Here is a 19,155-nt window from a genome sequence, read left to right as displayed (position 1 = left end):
ACCAGGTGCAAATTTCTCAGGAAAGGGCAGGAAACAGGGCAGAAAATCCCATTTTTGGGGGGTAAAAATGTGTTTATTCCTGCAGCTCCCCAATGGAACGTCCCCATTTCCCCCTTTCCAACAACATTTCAGGATTAAGGGTAATTTTCACCTCCCTCTCCACCTTGTGTTAATGGGTTTCCAGGGAAAACTCCAATAGCAACCAGCTCCAACCAGGCAGAGTTGCCTCATTCCAGCCCCCTTTGCTTCCAACAAAAGCCATGGAATTAATAAAGCTTTTGGGAATGATTCCAGCCCCTTTCCCTCCTTCCCTACAAATGGAAAATAGGTTGTTGATCCCATTTTCCAGCTGAGGCTTTCCAGGATGGAGAGCAGGGAATATTCCCCAGGCTTCCAAGGAGCACCAGGGTGGCTCCTTCCATTTTTTCAGGGAAAAAAAAACTTCTTGGGATGTTGTGATGTCCGGGCTTGATCTGATCCCAAATCCCAAGGAAGGGATGCACCAGGATCCCAGCTCCCACAGGGTATCTTGGATCAAAATTCCCTTTCCAAAATTCCCAGTTTTTGCTGGTGCTCCTGCTGAAATTGGGATGGGGTTGAATTTTTCCATGGATTAAGGGGGAGCCAGGTTACTCCTGACTTCCAAAAGGCAGGAAATGCTGGGAGAAGCCCAGATATTTTGGGGAAAAACCTGGCTGGGCTCGTGGAACATCCAAGGTGAAAATCCCAGGGAATGATTTTTTTCATGGGACAGAACCACAGCACTCGTTTTCCTTACATCCCTCTCCAGTGGGAGCGTGGATGTGGAACACCAGAATTCCATGATTTTTGGAGCAGGATCCAGACCCACACCTGGGTGTGTTGGTATGGAGGGACATCACCAGAATTCCATGTTTTTTGGAGCAGGATCCAGACCCAAACCTTCTCCTTTGTTTCCAGGTCCCGTTGTGCGAGGCCAACTCTCCAGGCAGCTCTCCAGGCACTGCAGCCTTCCAGGTAAATCCATGGGAAAGGAAATCCTGGGAAAAACCCGGGAGTGGGTGAAGGAAGAACCTCAAATATTTGAATTCCAGCAGTGGCTGTGATTCCCAAGTGTCCCAGCGTTTGGTGGCTCATCCATGGAATATCCCCAAAGCCGCTGTGCTTGTTGAACAACATGGATTTGAGGCTGGAATTGGATTCCTCAGAGCTTCCAGAAAAGATTCTTCCAAATCTTTTGGGAGATTTGAAAAGATTTGAAATCTTCCCAAAGCCTGGGAAGCAGCGAGTGCCCGTCCGAAATTTGGAATAAAACGGGATTAATGCAATTTTCCCGGTGGAGCAGAGCACGGACAGGCAGCACGTGGAGGGTGCTTTGTTATCCCTGGATTGAGGGAAAACCAGGATAGAGCAGCTCCTCTGCCCCAGGGATTCACCCAAAACCCCCAGAGAGCCACCAGGAGGTGCTGGAAGAGGAACAAAAATCCGGAAAACTCCGAGGTGTGCGAAGCCCATGGAAGGGACAAAGCCTCCCTCGGCTCCTGGCGCTGCTCCAGCCCCGCCTCCTCTTCCCAATCCTATTAGAATTAGAGGGATAGAGCTATAAGAGGAAAAAATCCATCCCCCAGAGCAGCGCTGGCAGCTTGGCCTTTAAATCTTTAAGAAGCACCGGCTGCAGGTCAGCACGTGGAAATGGGAATCCAGCGCCCTGGAGCTCTGCTGGAATTTTTGGGAATACCAATGGAATGAGGGAGCCTCAACGTTGCTCTTGTTCCACATAAAATCTTTCCCCTTCCACTTGTGTGCCGGGAATTCCATTCCAAGCCCCGTTCCCGTGTCCTGTCTGGATGTTGTTGTGCCCAAAAGGCTTTGGGATGCCCTGCAGGGATGGAATTCAGCTCAGATTCCCTCCTCCAGGATTTTGGGATTTAACCGGGTGCAAAATGATGCTCTGGGATGTTCACTGGGATTAGGAATGGAACCTTTCCAGCTCCCTGAGCCTCTGCATGGAGCTGGTGGCCCTGGGAAGAGCCAGGAATTGTCTCAGGAGCCACAATTAATGAGGGAGGCCGAGGGCACAGGGCTGGAGGCTGCACCTTCCCCTGGATCATGATGGATCCTGCAGCTCCAGCCTGGCCAGGCTCTCTCGGGGTGAATTCCTGCTCTCCTGGTTTCTGGGTGATCCTTCTGGGTGACAATTCCATGATTCCCTGTGATTCCCTGTGATTCCCTGCCTGCCTGGTGGGAAGAGCTGTGGAATTGGAGCATCCATGGCCCTGACAGCTCTCTGTGCCCTCGGGATGATCCTGCTTCCACACTCGGTCATGGAGAGACAAATCCCTTGGATGGGGCAGGAACTGCAGCTGGATCCAAAGCCTCATCCAGGCTCTGTGGCAAATGGAAGAGTCTGGAAATGTCAGGAATGAAAAAGATGGAAAGCTGAATCCCAGTGTGGGATAAACACTTTGTATTCCTCCCTTTGTAAATCCATGAAAATGAGGGGAAAAGGAAAGCCAGGGATAGAAAGGTTTAGGGAAAAAAAGTTTAGGAAAAACATGAGGAACAGCAGTTCCTGGTGGGAAATGTGGGATGTGGTTACAGGCACTGCCCAAAGCTCAAGGATCACCCCAAAAAGGGTTTGGGAGGCACTGGGATTTTCCTGAGCATTCCTCTCCTCACATTCCCTCTGCAGCATTTCCCTTCTGAGAGTTTCTCCTTTGGGTGTTGATTTTTAGGAAGCTCCTGGCTCAGCCTTCCCGTTCCCGAGCCTTTGGAACCAGAGCAGAACCCCAAAAAACCCATGTCCTCTTCTGAGCCCATCCTGGACATCAAGGGAGACACGGCAGAAGCACTTCCAGGTGAGAACTGGGACTTCCAGGTGGGAACCAGGATTTCCAGGTGGGAACCAGGATTTCCAGGTCGGCTGCAGCTCAGGCTCACCAGGATCTTCCCCTCTTGGAAGAATTCCTGGCCAAGCTTTGCCATCCCCGTTACTGATCACTAATCCCAATAAACAGGCAGGTCTCAGAATCATGGAATTATTTAGGTGGGAAAAGACCCCCATGACCATTCCCAGCCGTTCCCAAGTGTGACACTAACCCTTGTCCCCAAAAGCCACATCAGCAGGGATTTTAAATCCTTCCAGGAATGGAGGCTCCACCCCTACCCTGGGCAGCCGTGCCAAGCCTGGAAAAAAAAAAAAAAAAAAAAAAAAAAAAAAAAAAAAAAAAAAACAACCAACTTTTTGGGGAATAAAGGGTTTATCCAAAGGGATTGGCTTGGCCAGGAGGGAAAGCTGCTTTTGCTGCCTCCCCCCCGGGCAGATGTTGTGCTGATGTAAAGCAGGATGGCTCCGTCGGCTCCCATCATCCCGGGGCTCTGTGCCATCACCGGGATTTGACCTCTGGCGTCTGAATCCGTCATAATTCCCATCCCGGCCATAAAGCTGGAGTGGCTGCTCTGGAAAAGCGAGAGGGAATCGAGTGGTCACGCAGAGCGTCGGTGTGGGACAGCTGCTGCACTTCCAGGGACATCCCACAGCTCATCCCATCCCTGTTATCCCAAAGGATTGGGGGAGGAGCTGCAGGGAAAAGCAAAACTTTGCAGGGAAAAGCAAAACTTTGCAGGGAAAAACAAAACTGCCCATGGAGAGAAGGCAGCGAGAGTTGGGAGACTTTGGAGAAGGAATTTGGGAGACTTCGGAGAAGGAATTTGGGAGATCTTTGGAGATGGGATTTGTTGTTCTTTTGCCTGTTTTCCTGGGAATGCCAGAACTGGAGCAGATTAGAGCAGATGTTCGATTAATCAGTGGCAGGGAATATCCACTGCTAAATGTGTGTGTTTTATATATATGGATAAAAATAAGCAGGAGGGAAAAAAAAAAAATACTTGGACTGCACAGATCCACAGGAAACAGCCTAAAACTGACAGCAGAGCTCCCAAAAAGAAACAATAAAAAGGGAATGTTTTGGAAACAAGAACAGCTGCACAGGGGAGGGATTGAATTGCAGGAATCAACTGTGATGAAAGCAGCCAAAATTCAAAATTCCAGCTCCCCTCGCTCGGCTCTTGGGCGTGGGCCCTGCCCGCTCCAGGGAGGGCAGGAAATCAGGAAAATGGGGAGGAATTGGAGATGAAAGGCGCCCTGGGATGAACCAGGGCCGGTAATTAGGTGCTGATGGATATCGGCTCGCTCGGGGGGTGCAGTGGCGAGGGCTGGTTCAGATCCCGGCGGGAGCTGGCCGGGAATGAAAGGCACAAAAAACCTCGGCCGGGTTTGTTCCAGCTCCAAGGGATTGAAGTGCTGGATAACAAAAGGTGGCGGGAGTTAGATCTCCATCTGTCAGTCCTGACACACAGGCGGATTTAGAGGCTAAAAAGGTCGGAATTGCTCAGCATCCCATGCTCAGGAGTCGTGGAATAGAATCCCAGACTGCTTTGGGTTGGAAGGGAATTTAAAGGTCACTTAATCCCCCCCTGCCATGGCAGGGACACCTTCCACTGTCCCAGGCTGCTCCAAAGCCCGATGTCCTGGGACACTTCCAGGGATGAGGCAATGCAGCCACGGATTCCAGGCTGGAGGCGTTCCCACATTCCAGCCGTTCCTGCAGCCTGTGGATATCCACAAGCACTCAGCAAACACGGATTTAATTTCCATGAAGGATCTCCAGGGCATTTCCTGCAATCACATTATCCCGACGTGGAGAGAGATTCTGCAAAATCCAACATCCTAATGAAACTGGAGCACATTCCCAGAGCAGCTGTTGCTGCTCCTGGATCCCTGGGAGTGTCCAAGGCCAGGCTGGACAGGATTTGGAGCAATATATTGGATTTCTGGGATATTGGAAGGTGTCCCTGCCATGGAATTGGATGAGCTCTGAGGTCCCTCCCAACCCAAACCATTCCAGGACTCTGTGACTCCCATAAAAGATGGAACTGTGAGCACATCTCCAATAATTTCTGCCATTCCCAATCTTTTCCTCACAGAGAACCTGGGAGCAGCAGGGGAACAGAGCTCCTGCCCACCAAGGGACATTCCAGGGAGTGGCAAACCCACGGAGCCAAGGCCAGCAGGTACCAGCGTCCAGCTTTCCTCCACCTCAGGGAGCTGCACCTTCCCTTCAAGAAACCTCAAAAAAAAAATCCCCAAAACCCCTGATCCCACCTTGCCTGCTCCTGGCAGCATCTGGATGATGGAGGAAAAATCTGGATTTCCTTCCCAGGGCTCCAAGGTGTTTTTTTTTTTTTTTTGAAAATTTTTTTCCTCCCCCGTCCCAGCTTCTTGCTGAGCTTTTCCAGCAGAAGGAATGTGATAAAAGGGGAATCCAGGCAGAGTCGGGCTGGGTTTTATTCCCGTGCCACGAGTTTGGGGCTCTGCACCTGAGCCTGGTGCCTCCTGCTGTCAGGAAAATGAACCCACAAACACCAGAGGTTCGTGTCCAAAAAGGAGGCAGAGGAGTTTTTTACTTTATTGAATAAAGGAGAGGCCGTGGGGCTTTCCCCTGGGAGCTCTCAGATTTTTGGGGGACTCCCCTCCCTTTTTATCCCAATTTCCCTCTCTCTTTCCCCATTGCTGAGGGACTGGAGAGGCCCAGACTTCCCAACCCCTGATCCCTGAGATTCCCCTCGAATGTACAACCCTCCCTTGGCATTTTTAATTCTTACAGAATTCATGGTTTTTCCCCATTGCTTCTTTCACCTTTCAATATCCAATTTCATTTCTCAGCAAACCTGCAGTTTGTTTGTAAAGGCAAATATCTTTTTTTTTTTCTTCCATTTATCAATCAGTGGAATCCATCCCATTGTTTCTTTGATCTCTCAGTGCTGGTTTTATCCACCAGCAGACAAATCCATCATTCCTCTCACTGCCAAGGGATCAGGATTCCCTGGGGATCCAGCTCTGGGTACCAGAGCACATTGGCCCAGCTGCAGGGGAAGCTCCCAGTGCTGTTCCCAGCTGCATTAATCCCATAAAACTCAACAATTCGTGCAGAGTCAGGTCCTGAGATTGATGGGATCCAGGAGCTGGTTTGGGTTGGGCCCTGGGATGCTGAGGATGCTCCCTGGCCATGCTGGGGGTGTTCTGGATATCCCTTCCCACTCCTCCCACACCCGATGTGCTCTCCCAGCTCATTTGGGAACTTTTATCCCTCTGGTTTTGTCCCTCACCCTCAGGTTTGAGAGGCTGGGAGGAGTTTTAAGAAGCTGTAAAGGAACTGAGACATTCCTGGTACACCCCAAGCCATGTGAGCTCCTGGATTTTCCATTTGAACTCCAGAGGGGAAAGAGCTGCTGAAATAAAGCCATGGAGGAGAATCTGGAATGGTTTGGGATGGAAGGACCTAAATCCCACCCAGTGCCACCCCTGCCATGGCAGGGACACCTTCCATGTCCCAGGGTGCTCCAAACCCCCTCCAGCCTGGCCTGGGACACTGCCAGGGACCCAGGGGCAGCCACAGCAAATCTGGGAACCTGTGCCAGGGAGGAATTCCTTCCCAAAATTCCATCTAATCCTTTCCTGGTCAGTGGGAAACCATTCCTCCTTGTGCAGTCACTTCTGGACATCATAAAAATTATTATTATTATTATTATTATGGTTATTTTGGGAGAAGTTGGGTCTGTGCAACAAATGGGAAAGGAAAAGGAAAAGGAAAAGGAAAAGGAAAGGAAATCCTGGAGCCCAATGGGGTGTGAGGGGCAGATCCCTGATTTGGGATCACGCAGAAATGAGGGATGGAAGCAGAGTCAGAGCGCAGCAGACCCAGAGCCGGGGCCCCGCTCCTGTCCCCGTCACAGCCTCTGCAATAACAAAGCGCTGTCCCCGAGCCGCGGGGTGGGGACAATGTGTGCTTCCCACAAAAGCTCCGGTAATTGTCCCCAGCAGGGTCCCAGCGGCCCCGCAGGAGGCTCGGAGGTGTCGCTGCTGAATTTAATTGGAGCTCTAAAGCACAAGCGGCACCGGGGATGGAAAATCTGTGGGAGAAAGGATGGGGGAAAATCAGCCGGGCTCGTCCCTGTCCCCAGAGGGACACTCGGGACTGTGGGGTGTCCCTGGGGTATCCGAGGGGTGACAGACATTGATGCCACACAGGGGCCCCAAATGTGAGGGGGGATAAAGGTGAGGGGGAAAAGGGATGTTTGTCCAAAGCTACAGGAAAGAGGAGGTGCCAGAGCTGCTGGGATAAATAAAACTGCTGGGATAAATAAAACTGCTGGGATAAATCCAGAGGAACCCACGGAGCTGCTGCAGGGCTGGAGCCAGGCTGGGAGAGCTGGGGGTGCTCACCTGGAGAGGAGAAGGATCCAGGGAGAGCTCAGGGTCTAAAGGGGCTCCAGGAGAGCTGGAGAGACAAGGGATGGAGGGACAGGACACAGGGAATGGCTCCCACTGCCCCAGGACAGGGCTGGATGGGATTTGGGGGATTAGGAATTGTTCCCTGGGAGGGTGGGGATGGAATTCCCAGATTTTCTGTGGCTGCCCCTGGATCCCTGGCAGTGCCCAAGGCCAGGTTGGTTTGGGATTGGAGCAGCCTGGGATGGTGGGAGGTGTCCCTGGCACGGCAGGGCTGGCACTGGATGGGATTTCAGCTTCTTTCCTACCCAAACCACTGCAGGATTTCTGAGGGAAATTTTAGGGATGTGAATTTTTAGCCTGGCACCAGCCCTGCCAGAGCACCCAAAGGACATCAGGGTGGTGGGATGTGAGGAATATTCAGGAGCCATTCCCTGGAAACCTGGATTTGCTCTCAGTCCGGCAGCCTGAACAATTCTCTGTGCCTCAGACAGGAATAATGGGATGCAAAATTGAAAACTTTGGAAAATAAATGTTATCCTGAAGCAGCCACAGTCGCGGGATGCTCCGGGAGCTGAGATGCTGGAGAGGAACTGAAGGATTTGAATTCATTCCCCAGCTCAGCCAGAGGCTCCTCCTGGGAATTTGGCTGCTTAAATTCCCCAGCCTCAGCTCCACGGTTCCCAAAAAGCAGCTCCCAGGTTCACAGATAAGATGATTAAAGCAGCTTCGAGGCTTCATCCCATCACTCAAAGAATTTGGGGCAAAGATTCATCCCTGTAACTTCCCGGAGAGATTTGCCAAAGAAAATCCAGCCTTCAAGGGTTCTGCTCGCTGATGGATGAATTCCTGCTCCCCACCTCCAGAACTGCAGAGCTGGAGCTGCTCAGCAAATGTCAAAATGAGGGGGGAAAAAAAGAGGAAGGAAAAAAGGGAAAATAAATCCAGGTTTGTCTTTACAGAAATTTTCAAGGAAAAGGAAAATTCCCCTTGATATTTTCTGTGCAGGGGGCAAAGTGTGGGGTGGGGGGATTTTAAATAGGAATTGTTTGTTCCTTGTTTTGTGTCTCTGCCCTCAGGTGTTAAAGGAATTCCCAGCAGGTTTCCTCTTCCTCAGCTTCCTGAGTGCCTTCATCTTCCTCATCTCCCTCAGCTTCCTGAGTGCCTTCATCTTCCTCATCTCCTTCATCTCCTTCATCTCCCTTCCTCCCTCAGCTTCCTCATTCCCTCCTCTCCTTCCTCTCCCTCATTTCCCTCCTCTCCTTCATCTCCTTCCTCTCCTTCCTCTCCCTCCTCTCCCTCATCCCCTTCCCTCCCTCTTCTCCCTCATCTTCCTCCTCTCCCACTCCTCACACTCCTCTCTGTTTCCTTCCCAGCCCCGGAGGAGCCGAAGGAGATGCCCGGGACGAGGCAGGACCCTCCTGACTCCGGGAATTCCGGACCCCCCGTCCCTGACCCACACTCGGAGTCAGAGATGAGGAATCCCAGCGCCACCAACTCCCTGCCATGGCCTGAAGCTCCCGAGGAGCTCCCAGCCCGCCCCAACACCCTGGAATTCTCCAAATCCCTGAAGAAACTGGAGGAGGTGAAGCAGGCGGGGCAGCGGCGGGGCAGTGACCAGGCAGTGGTCAAGGAGAACGGCGTGGAGGTCCCCGTGGCCACCAGCGTGGCCACCAGCGTGGCCAACAGCGTGGCCAACAGCGAGGAGCACCGGGCTCTGCAGTCCGAACTGGGCAAGTGCATCGAGGAATTCCGCAGGATCAAGATCCCGGTGGCTTTTCCCAATAAAAAGCGGCAGTGGCAGAGCGAGCTGCTGAAGAAGTACCAGCTGTGAGGGGAGAGCCCGTGGCAGGGAAGGAGGTTCTCCAGCTGTTCCAGCTGTGGCACAGGCTGTCCACGCCGCCCAGAGGAGGAGCAGAGGCGGCTGCTGGAGCCCATCCAGATGTTGGGAGGGTCAGGAGGCTGTTCCCACCGCGCTCGGGGGGGGATGCTCCGCGTCCTCAGCGCCACGGGCACAGCTGGAGGGGTAGGACCGGGAAGCACGGCCAGGGTGATGTGCGGGACCGGCAGAAATTCCCACATTTCTCGATTTCCCGGGCGTTTCAAACAATAAAATCGAGTCGGTGTCCGAAATGAGCTCCAGTGGCTGCGGGGCAGATGTGGGAATTTGGGAATTTGGTTGTTCAAGTTCTGAAGGTGGAGTTGGCCTGGAGATGGAATTTCCTGAATTGTTTGGCTTTTGGGGCTGTGGAGGGGGAGAGCAGATCCACGGTTTTATTCCTTTTATATGGAGCCAGGTCGGTCAAGTGTGTGGGGAAATGATTGGGGAAACTTTTAGGGAAGTGTTCGGGGAAGTGTTCGGAAAAGGGTTTGGGGAAATCTTATGGGAAGTGTTCAGGGAGGTTTTTGTGGAAATGTTCAGGGAAATTTTTAGAGAAATGTTTAGGGAAGTGTTTGGGGGATTGTTTGGGGAAGTTTTTGGGGAAATCTTACAGGAAATGTTTAGGGAAATGTTCAGGGAAGTGTTTGGGGAAGGATTTGGGTAAGGGTTTAGGGAAATGTTTGGGAAAATCTTATGGGAAGTGTTCACAGGGACATGGAGAGCAGAGCAGTGTGAGGTGACCCCGGGCAGAGCTGGCAGCCAGGAAAAGGCTCCAATCCCAATCCCAACCCCAATTCCCTGCCCAGGATCCCAAATTCCCGGGAGAGGCAGATGTGGAGCTCAGAGGGGGAGGGAGGGGCTGAGCCAGGGCTGCAGCTGGGTCTGGAACCTGCCCCGATCTCCTCAGCGTTTGGGAATTACCCAAATCTCCCACCCAAGGACACGCTCCAGCCTCTCCCTGCCTGCAGCAGCCTCCAGCTGCTGGATTTTGGGATGTTCCTGGCAGAAGGGCTTGGAATTCCTTCCTGGATGGTACCCACGGTGTCTGAGGGTGATAAACGCTGAACCCAAAAGCATTTTACCATCCGAGAGCTGAAAAATTCAAGAAAAAATTTAAATTAAATGAACAACTCCTTAACTGGGCACCAGGTAACACCACTGGCACTTGGAGGGGAGGTGTGGAATAGTTTGGGATTTTTTTTTTTTTAATGATCCTCTGCTCTGCCTCTCGGGGCTCTGGCTCAGCCCCTCCAGAGGGGCCTGGAATGTTTGAACCCAGCACATCCAGGGCTCATTCCTCTTCAGCCTTCAATATTTGTCCTGCTTTGCTCAGAACGGGGCTCGGCTGATTTGGGGAAATTTTTGTCATTTATCTTCATATCCCAGGAAATTCCTCTTTTTCCAGCGCTTTCTTCCAAAGCCAAGAGGGCACAGAGGCCGAATTGGATCCCAGGTTTTGATCCTGGACATCAGGGAGAGGAATTCTGAGTTTAGACAGAGCCCGACTCCCCTCAATGAATCCAGAAATGGGATTGGGGATTGGGAATTCCTGCTGTTGATGCTCTGGGTGATGCTGGAAGTTTTGGGTGTTCTTTGCCTCCTTCCCAGAGATTCCCGTGGTGTTTCCCACCTGCTGGGGGTTTGGGAACAGCTCCTGACAGGTGCAGGCAGAAATTCCTGCCGGGAATTTGGTCCTGGGAAGGGGCAGGAATCAGAGATCACCAGGACCCAGCTCCTTCCCCAGGGAATGACTCCCCCTGGATTGATTTCCCACAAAATCAGCTTTCCTGGAGCAGCAGGAAGCCATTAATTATTACCCAGTGACAGCCTTCCCTTAATTGAATGTCATTATCCCTTAATTAATTAAACACCAATTAATTACCTGGAACATTGCATGACACACAGCAAATGCCATCGGCTGCTGGAGACAGAATAATTTAAACCTGGCCCAAATAATAATGAGCAGGAGTCGTGCAGCAAAGGGAACAAGAAGGATTTTATTTCCCTTGGGATTCCTGGGGGGAAAAAAAAAACCTTTCCAACCAAATCCCTGGAGGGAAGCTGGAAGAGTTTTGTTTTCCAAACCCGTGGATTCCAAGTGAAAATTCCAGCAGCTCAGAGCTCCTTTGGCGGGATTCCACAAAGGAATTGGGATTTTCCACGGCGAAAGAAGTGGTTGCCTCACTTGGCTGTGAAGTATTTGGATTTGGCGGGATTTTCATGCAGGAAAATGGGATTTTTATGCAGGAAAATGGGATTTATTTATTTTTTTTCTTTCTTCGTGCTCCGAGTGAATTTAAGGAGCAAATCTGCTGGCTGAGGAGAAATCCCCCCCAAACCAGCACGGGCTGGATCCTCTGCTCCCTTTAGGAATTCTGCTTTCCCAGCTGGAATAAAACCCCATTTTTCCTCTCTGCCAGAGAGCCCCGATGGCCGGGAGGAGAGGGATGGAAATGGATTCGGATTTATTTTAAACAGCAAGGAAAGGCTGGAGCAGCTCCCGAGAGGGGAGACACGGGCACGTGGAATAGGAAAAGGAATTCTGGTCTTCCCGGAGGATCCCCCCGGATAAATATCTGTGTTTTCCAACACCTCCATCGGAGCCAAGCCCCGCCTCTTTATCTCTTGTCTCTGTTTCAGGGCTGCCAGGCTCCAGAAAGCTCCGGGAAAATCCAGCGGGAAAATCCATCCAGTGGAAGGAAAAGTTGGGGACGGGGCTCGAGGGGAGCAATTTTGGGTTCCCAGCGTTTTATCCCCCTCAGGCTCCTCCTCAAGGATGTTCCTGCCTGGATCGCTGGAATCAGCCCAAGGCAGCAGGGCTGGGAAAGGCAAGGAGGAAAAAATTGGGATTTTTTTGGATTCCTCTCTGCTCTGGAGCCAGGCTGGGAGAGCTGGGGGTGCTCACCTGGAGAGGAGAAGGATCCAGGGAGAGCTCAGGGTCTAAAGGGGAGAGACAAGGGATGGAGGGACAGGACACAGGGAATGGCTCCCACTGCCCCAGGGCACGGCTGGATGGGATTTTGGGATTTGGGAATTGTTCCCTGGGAGGGTGGGGATGGAATTCCCAGATTTGCTGTGGCTACTCCTGGATCTCTGGAAATGTCCAGGGCCAGGTTGGACATCGGGGTTTGGAGTAGCCTGGGATGGTGGGAGGTGTCCCCGCCATGGCAGGGGTGGGATGGGAGGGATTTTAGGATCCTTTCCCACCCAAACCATTCCAGGACCCCTCTGAACGGTGCCACGGTCGGAGCAGGAATGGTGTAAGAGGGAATTGCTGGAATATTCAGGACCCAGAACCTCAGAACTGTTCATTCCCAAGGCCAAACAGGGAACGGGATGAGAGAAGTTCGCGGAGGAGAGGATCCCTGCTGGGCTTTAACACATCCGGGCGTTTCATTGATCCCAAAGTTCTCCCAGAGGGAATCTGCAGCCTCAGCTACAGCAAACAAACCCATTTTTAACTCTTCTGCAATTCGTTTGATTTATGCCTCTTTTCCAATTACTGGGAGTTGAAGACCGGGGTCAATGGATTTTTCTGGGAACTCTAAATCAGGGAAGAACTTCTGTTAAAGACAAAAACCTGGATGTGATCCAGACGGGCAGGAAAAGGCTCCGAGGTGGGGACAGAGAACCCGGCGAGCCCAGACCGGGAATAATGGACAGGGAAGAGAAATTTCCAAAAAAAATTCCCAAATTTTCAGCAGCAGCTGCAGGCAGGGGGGGAAGCCCAGCAGGAATGGGGTCCCTGTGGCTCTGGGCAGCTCCAGGAATGATGGATGGAGCTCGTCAGGAGAGAGGGATTTGTTGTCTGCATGGAAGGGACCGAATCTCTTCATCCCTGCTTTATCAACACCCAGAAAATCCAGCGGGACTTTGCCTACGTAAGGAAAAACTTTTCCTGGGTTATAATGAACCCCCAGCAGCTCCCTGCTAAAAACTGCAGGGAAATGAAACTGGTCCGGGTTTTTTATGTATAAAAAATTATTTATTGCTATTTTATAGCGATGAGCAGCTCTGTTTTCCTGGGATTTGCCTTCACCAGGCCAAGGGCAAAGCTTCCCTCTGTTTCTCCAGAGGGTTTCCTGCTCTTCCCTTCATTCCTGCTCTTCCCTTCATTCCTGCTCTTCCCTTCATTCCTGCTCCTTGCTCTCCCCATTTCTCTGTGGAAAAAGCATCACTGGGAGCCTCACCAGCCTTGGATTCTCATCCCAAAGTTTTCCATGGCTGCTCCTCAGGAATTTCCCAGCTGGAAAAATCCCTGCAGAGGAAAGAGCCAGTGAGGATGGACTCCCAGATCCTGCTTAAACCTGATTATTTTCCTGCTTAGTGCTGTGTAATTCTGCAGCAATTCCACATCTCCCACAGGAAAAAAAAAAAAAAAAGAAAACAACAACAAGAAGGAAAATTAGGATGAGGAGGTGCAGAGGGATCTGGCTGCCATTAAAATGCAGGAACAGCCCCACTGCAGAGGAATTAAATAATGCTCGCTCACAAGATGAGGAAGCATTTCTGGAGCAGCCATGGAAAACTTGCCAGGAAGTTTTCAGCGGCAGAAATCAGCTCAGGGGGAAGCTCCCAAGGTAGAAACTCATCCCATGATCCGAAGAAACCAAAATCCAGGCAAAAAGTGATAAAGAAGTCTCTGTTTGGCAGGGAAACTGGGAGCAGGAGTCTGGAGCAGTTCCCAAAAAAACCCCACCAAGCTCTGGATTATCCCCAAATCCACAGGACTCAAAGATGGAGAAAAGATGGAATTTCAGCCTCCTGGGAAATGAAAATCGCTTTATTGGGATTTTTTATTTTATTTTTTTAAGATAAAAGAGGAAACCTCCCAACATTTTGCAAAACAAACACTGAAGGGGAAAATGTTGGAAGGGGAAATGTCTGAGCTCAGGTCCTGAATGTGCCAGGGAAGGATCCAGAGCCAAGATCCTTCGGTTTTCCAGCAGGGAACTGCCCTGGCAAGGGCACAGAGCAGATGGTGGGAGCAGGAACAAGAGAGGAACCCCACGGAGAATCCTTTGGGCAGGAGGGGAAAGGCACAGAGGAGATTTTTTTTTCAGGAGCAAAAAAAAAAAGTTGGGGTTTATTTCAGGAGCGACCCAGAAGGAGAAAAAACTGCTCGGGGTGGGGACAAAGCTGATATTGGGATGGTCCTGGCAGATGGAATCACTGGGGAGCACGGCTGGGATGCCTGGAGAGGATGGATTTGGGATTGGGGTGTGTGCAGCGACGGGGCCATGTGGGCCGTGCCACCGTGGGTGGGACAGGGCACAAGAATTCGGGATGGAAGAGGCAAAATCATCACCCCCAAAAAGTCTTTGGGAAAGTCACAGTGTGGGAAGGACACAAGGAATTGCCAGAATGTTGAGCCCACGTGGGAACTTTATCAGGAGAGATAAAATTCCTCTATTAAATCCTTTCTCAGCTCCATAGGTGCCCTTGAGAGCAGACAAACCTCGGGGACGTTCATCACATTCCCTGCAAATATTCCCAATATTCCAGAGCTCTGCTGTGCCTTGGGAGCTGCCCTGGTTTGTCGTGCTGGGGACAGTGGGAGGATGTGCTGGAGGGAATATTTGGGATCCAAAAGAGGGAGAGGAGGGAGGAGGGATGTGCTGGGATCATGGAATGGTTTGGCTTGGGAGGGGATTTAGGGCTCATCCCATTCCAACCCACGGGCAGGGACACCTCCCTCTGTCCCACTCTGCTCCAGCCTGGCCCTGGACATTTCCAGGGATCCAGGGGCAGCCACAGCAAATCTGGGAATTCCACCCCAGCTGCTCCTCACCCTCCCAGTCAGGAATTCCTAATTCCCAAAATCCCATCCAGCCCTGCCCTGGGACATTTGGAAGCCATTCCCTGTGTCCTGCCCCTCCATCCTTGTCCCCAGTCCCTCTCCAGCTCTCCTGGAGCCCCTTCAGGCTCTGGGAATGGATCTGAGCTCTCCTATGGAGACAGGAGGAGAATTCAGCCTGGAGAAGAGAAGGATCCATGGATCTCCCTCTGCCCAGGCATTTTTTTTCCCAAGTAAAACCCAAAAAACCAAGGGAAAACCTCCCTGTGGCTGCTGCTCTGCAGTCCTTGTCCCTAAATCATGCCTGAGCAAGGGAGAAGCTTTCCTGGGATGATTCTTCCATGGATTTAATCCATGGGAGATACACAGAGGAGCAGGAGCTGATCCCACAAAAAACCTCCCCGAGCCCTTTGGCTGCTGCTTCCCAAACCTGTGCTCACCTGGGAAACCCCTCCCTGCTCCAGAGGCTCGGGAAGAAAATCCAGGACCTTTCCTGGCCCTCCTCACACCTCCAGCAGGATCAGCTCTGTGCCAGAAGTGTGCGTGGAATTCAAAGGCTTTTTTGGAAAAATCCATACCTGGAGAGAACAAGGGATTGCTGCCAATAAGGGAGGGAAAAAAAACAACCTGGAAAATCAGGAATTGATTGTGCTCCAGCTCCAGGGATGAGCAGATCTCAGACATGCCGTGGGAAGGGATGGAGAGGTGTTAAATTGAAATTTTAGATTTTCAATTTTAACCTGAAGGGTTAAATTTGGGAAGGAGCAGAGAAAGAGCTGGGATGGCTCCAGGAAAAGAGGAGGGAGGGAATGGGAAAGAAGGAAAGGAAAGGAAAGGAAAGGAAAGGAAAGGAAAGGAAAGGAAAGGAAAGGAAAGGAAAGGAAAGGAAAGGAAAGGAAAGGAAAGGAAAGGAAAGGAAAGGAAAGGAAAGGAAAGGAAAGGAAAGGAAAGGAAAGGAAAGGAAAGGAAAGGGAAAAGGAAAAAGGAAAGGGGAACTGGGGGATGTGCGAGGGATCCATCCCAGAATATGCTCCAGAATCGTCATCCCTGGGGATTCCCAGCGCCTCTCCCACATTATCCCAGCGAATGAAAAACTTGGGGTGTACTGGGAAAATAATCCGGAGGAAATCCGACTCTAAATGGCCAAAAAAAACCCCAAAAATCGCCCTAAAAATGGGAGCCTTAAAATCTGCACCTAAAATCAGCGAAATAAGTGGCCAGGCACCTGGAATGATTTGTGCTATTAATAATTTGTGTAAGCAAGTGATATATATTATAATATATACAATAATATATATATAATCGATATCATATATACTATCAATAGAATAAAATTAATAGAATATTATATATATCATAATTCTTATAATTATATATTATTATTTCATAATAATATAATATAGACGATATTATATTATATATATTTAATATATAATACTTTATATCTATTTAATATAGATATTTGATATATAATGTTTAATATATATATATTATATTTATATTTTTATATATTAATCATTCCTGGCCTCCTTTGGGATGATGGAACTGCAAAATTTCCTTCTGGGGGCTGTACCAAGTGTTAGTGAACAAAGGAAATCGGGGATTTCCAACCCGAAAATGGGATTTTTCCAGGGAATTCCAGGCGGGATCAGGGATATTCTGCTGTTCTCCATCTTCTCCCACACTGGGATTTGTCCCCCAGGGAATGAACGTGGAGCATGGGATGAGCCAGGCTGTCCCTGCAGGCTGGAAATGAATTTTTGGGAGGTGTGGCCTCATCCCAAATTGCAGGATGAAACCCCGAGAGCCGGGCAGCAAAGAGCATTTCACAAGATAATGGATTCCTGCTGCTCCAGGGAGGGAGAAAACGCTTTTTTTTTTTTTTTTTTTTTTTTTTCAATTTTCCAGCTCCTCAGTGGCGCTGACACATCGATGGGATGGATTCAATCATTTGCTCCTCTGTCACTGCGGGATCCACGTTCAATTCCATCCTGGAGCTGCTCTGTCCTCACCCTCCAGCGCATCCATAAAAACAGCAGCTCATCCAAAATTCATCCAGAACTGGGATCAGGAGCGTCCCCGATGGACTGAGCTTCATTTTCTCCTCCAAATATCCTCCTGTCTGCTGCTCCTCGCTTTCCCTGCGATGGGATTGCGCTCCAAGGAATGCACGGGGAGCCCCAAAATGATGGATTTGTGTGGGGGGAGTTCTCACTGTGCCCCGACATCCCACAAAACAATAAAACCTCCCTGTCCTGGAGCTGCAGATTGTCCCAAAAAAATCCAATTTCTGCCGTGGAAATGTTGGCAGATTTTTTTTTTTTTTCTCTCTCTCTCTGTCTAGCCCTGAGGATGGATTTCTCTGGAGAAAAATCTCCGGATTTTTGGAGTGGATTTGTTGAAGGATGAGGCTGAGCTTCTGTAATTCTGTAATTCTGAATTGGCTCAGCCTGCCCTGTCCCTTTACCCTGGGGTATCCACAATCCTTGATAATCCCAGAATTCCAGAATTCTGGGACAGACCTTAAATTATTCCAAGGGCAGGGACCTTCCACTTCCAGCACCCACGGGCAGGGATGGCTCCAGGGGGTGGAATCTGCTTTAAACCAGAGGAAAAACTCTGGAATTTATCAGCCCATAAACGCCTGCCAGATCCCTGTCCCCGAAAAATGGGAAGCTCTAATCGCGATTTGCCACCCAATTTTTGTGCATTTAATAACTCCAGGGAATTCCAAGTAATCCCATATCTCTCCTGGATGTCTGACAGCTTTGGGCACATCCCAAACCTTTTCCCTCAGCAAATATTGTCGGGTTTTTAGCGGTTTCACCTTTCCCGCAGCCCATATTCCTCTAATTTATCATCCCAATTCCTACATCCTGCTCAAATCAGTGCTGCTGGGAATTCCTGCGTTTCCCCTCGGGATCCAGCCGTGCCCAAGGTGAGCAGGGGCTGGGGGCACTTCCCGAAGGAAAAATGGGAATTTTGGGATGGGGAAAGCAGCGGGAGCAGGGCAGGGCTGGGCGGATCCGCAGTCCCTGATTGATGGAGCAGCTCCCGGAGAATTCCCTCAGCTCAGGGCTCGGGTGGCACTGCCAGGGCTGGCACCTGCCTAGGGTGCCACTGTCACCTCTCCCAGCACCTTGGGGTGCCACTGTCACCATCACACTGATCTTGGAATGGTTTGGGTGGGAAGGGAAGGAAAGCTCATCCCAAATCCACCCCCTGCCATGGCAGGGACACCTCCCACCATCCCAGGCTGCTCCAACCCCAATGTCCAGCCTGGCCCTGGGCACTGCCAGGGATCCAGGGGCAGCCACAGCAAATCTGGGAATTCCTAATTCCCAAAATCCCATCCAGCCGTGCCCTGGGGCAGTGGGAGCCATTCCCTGTGTCCTGTCCCTCCATCCCTTGTCTCTCCAGCTCTCCTGGAGCCCCTTTAGACCCTGAGCTCTCCCTGGATCCTTCTCCTCTCCAGGTGAGCACCCCCAGCTCTCCCAGCCTGGCTCCAGCCCTGCAGCAGCTCCGTGGGTTCCTCTGGATTTATCCCAGCAGTTTTATTTATTCCAGCAGCTCCGTGGAATTTTGATGTTTTATCCCAGACTGGTTTGGCTTGGGAGGGACCTTAAAGCTCATCCAGCCATGGCAGGGACACCTCCCGCTGCCCCAGGCTGCTCCAAGCCCCATCCCAGCTGGCCTTGGGCATTCCCAGGGGTGTGGAGACCTCTCCCTCTCCCTCTGGAGCAGATCTCCATGGATCAGCCCAGGCGTGTGTGGGATAAGCAGGACAAGAGGAAGGAGGGGATGGCTCTGACCCCACAGCTCCTGTTCCTCCCACAGGCTGGGGCAGGGAGGGCTGGGGGCCTTGGAGAGGGAGAGGCAGGAGGTCAGGGAGGATGGAGCTGATTCCCATCCCCCTGATTTATTGATTGATCCATTTGTTTATTTGTTTATTTATTTATTTATTTCTCGCTCTCTCCCGCTGCACAAATCAAAAAAAAAAAAATCAAAACCAAACCAAGAGTGGGATCAGATCAAGGCCAGAGGAGCAGCAGGAGCCAGGGAAGGTTGGGATGCAATTCCTGCTCTTGGGATGGGAACAGGGAAGGTTGGGATGCAATTCCTGCTCCTGGGATGGGCACAGGGAAGGTTGGGATGCAATTCCTCCCACTGGGGCTGGCATTTCTCTGCCTGGGATTCAAAGGTCAC

The 19,155-nt window shown here is 51.0% G+C and overlaps 1 protein-coding gene across 1 annotated transcript; it reads left to right on the top strand.

The window, feature by feature from the left end:
* Nucleotides 1-672: 672 nt before the first annotated feature.
* On the top strand, nucleotides 673-9,403 carry LOC148222095 (uncharacterized). Its single transcript, XM_088173017.1, has 4 exons — nucleotides 673-996; nucleotides 2,715-2,837; nucleotides 4,966-5,052; nucleotides 8,647-9,403. The coding sequence occupies exons 1-4, from the start codon at nucleotides 822-824 to the stop codon at nucleotides 9,102-9,104; spliced, it is 843 nt and encodes a 280-aa protein (XP_088029143.1). The 5' UTR covers nucleotides 673-821; the 3' UTR covers nucleotides 9,105-9,403.
* The last annotated feature ends 9,752 nt before the right edge of the window (nucleotides 9,404-19,155 follow it).

The sequence above is a fragment of the Sturnus vulgaris genome, chromosome 14 (assembly GCF_052056855.1).
Source record: "Sturnus vulgaris isolate bStuVul1 chromosome 14, bStuVul1.hap1, whole genome shotgun sequence".
NCBI lineage: Eukaryota > Metazoa > Chordata > Aves > Passeriformes > Sturnidae > Sturnus > Sturnus vulgaris.
This window is presented reverse-complemented; position numbering and strand designations above follow the sequence as displayed.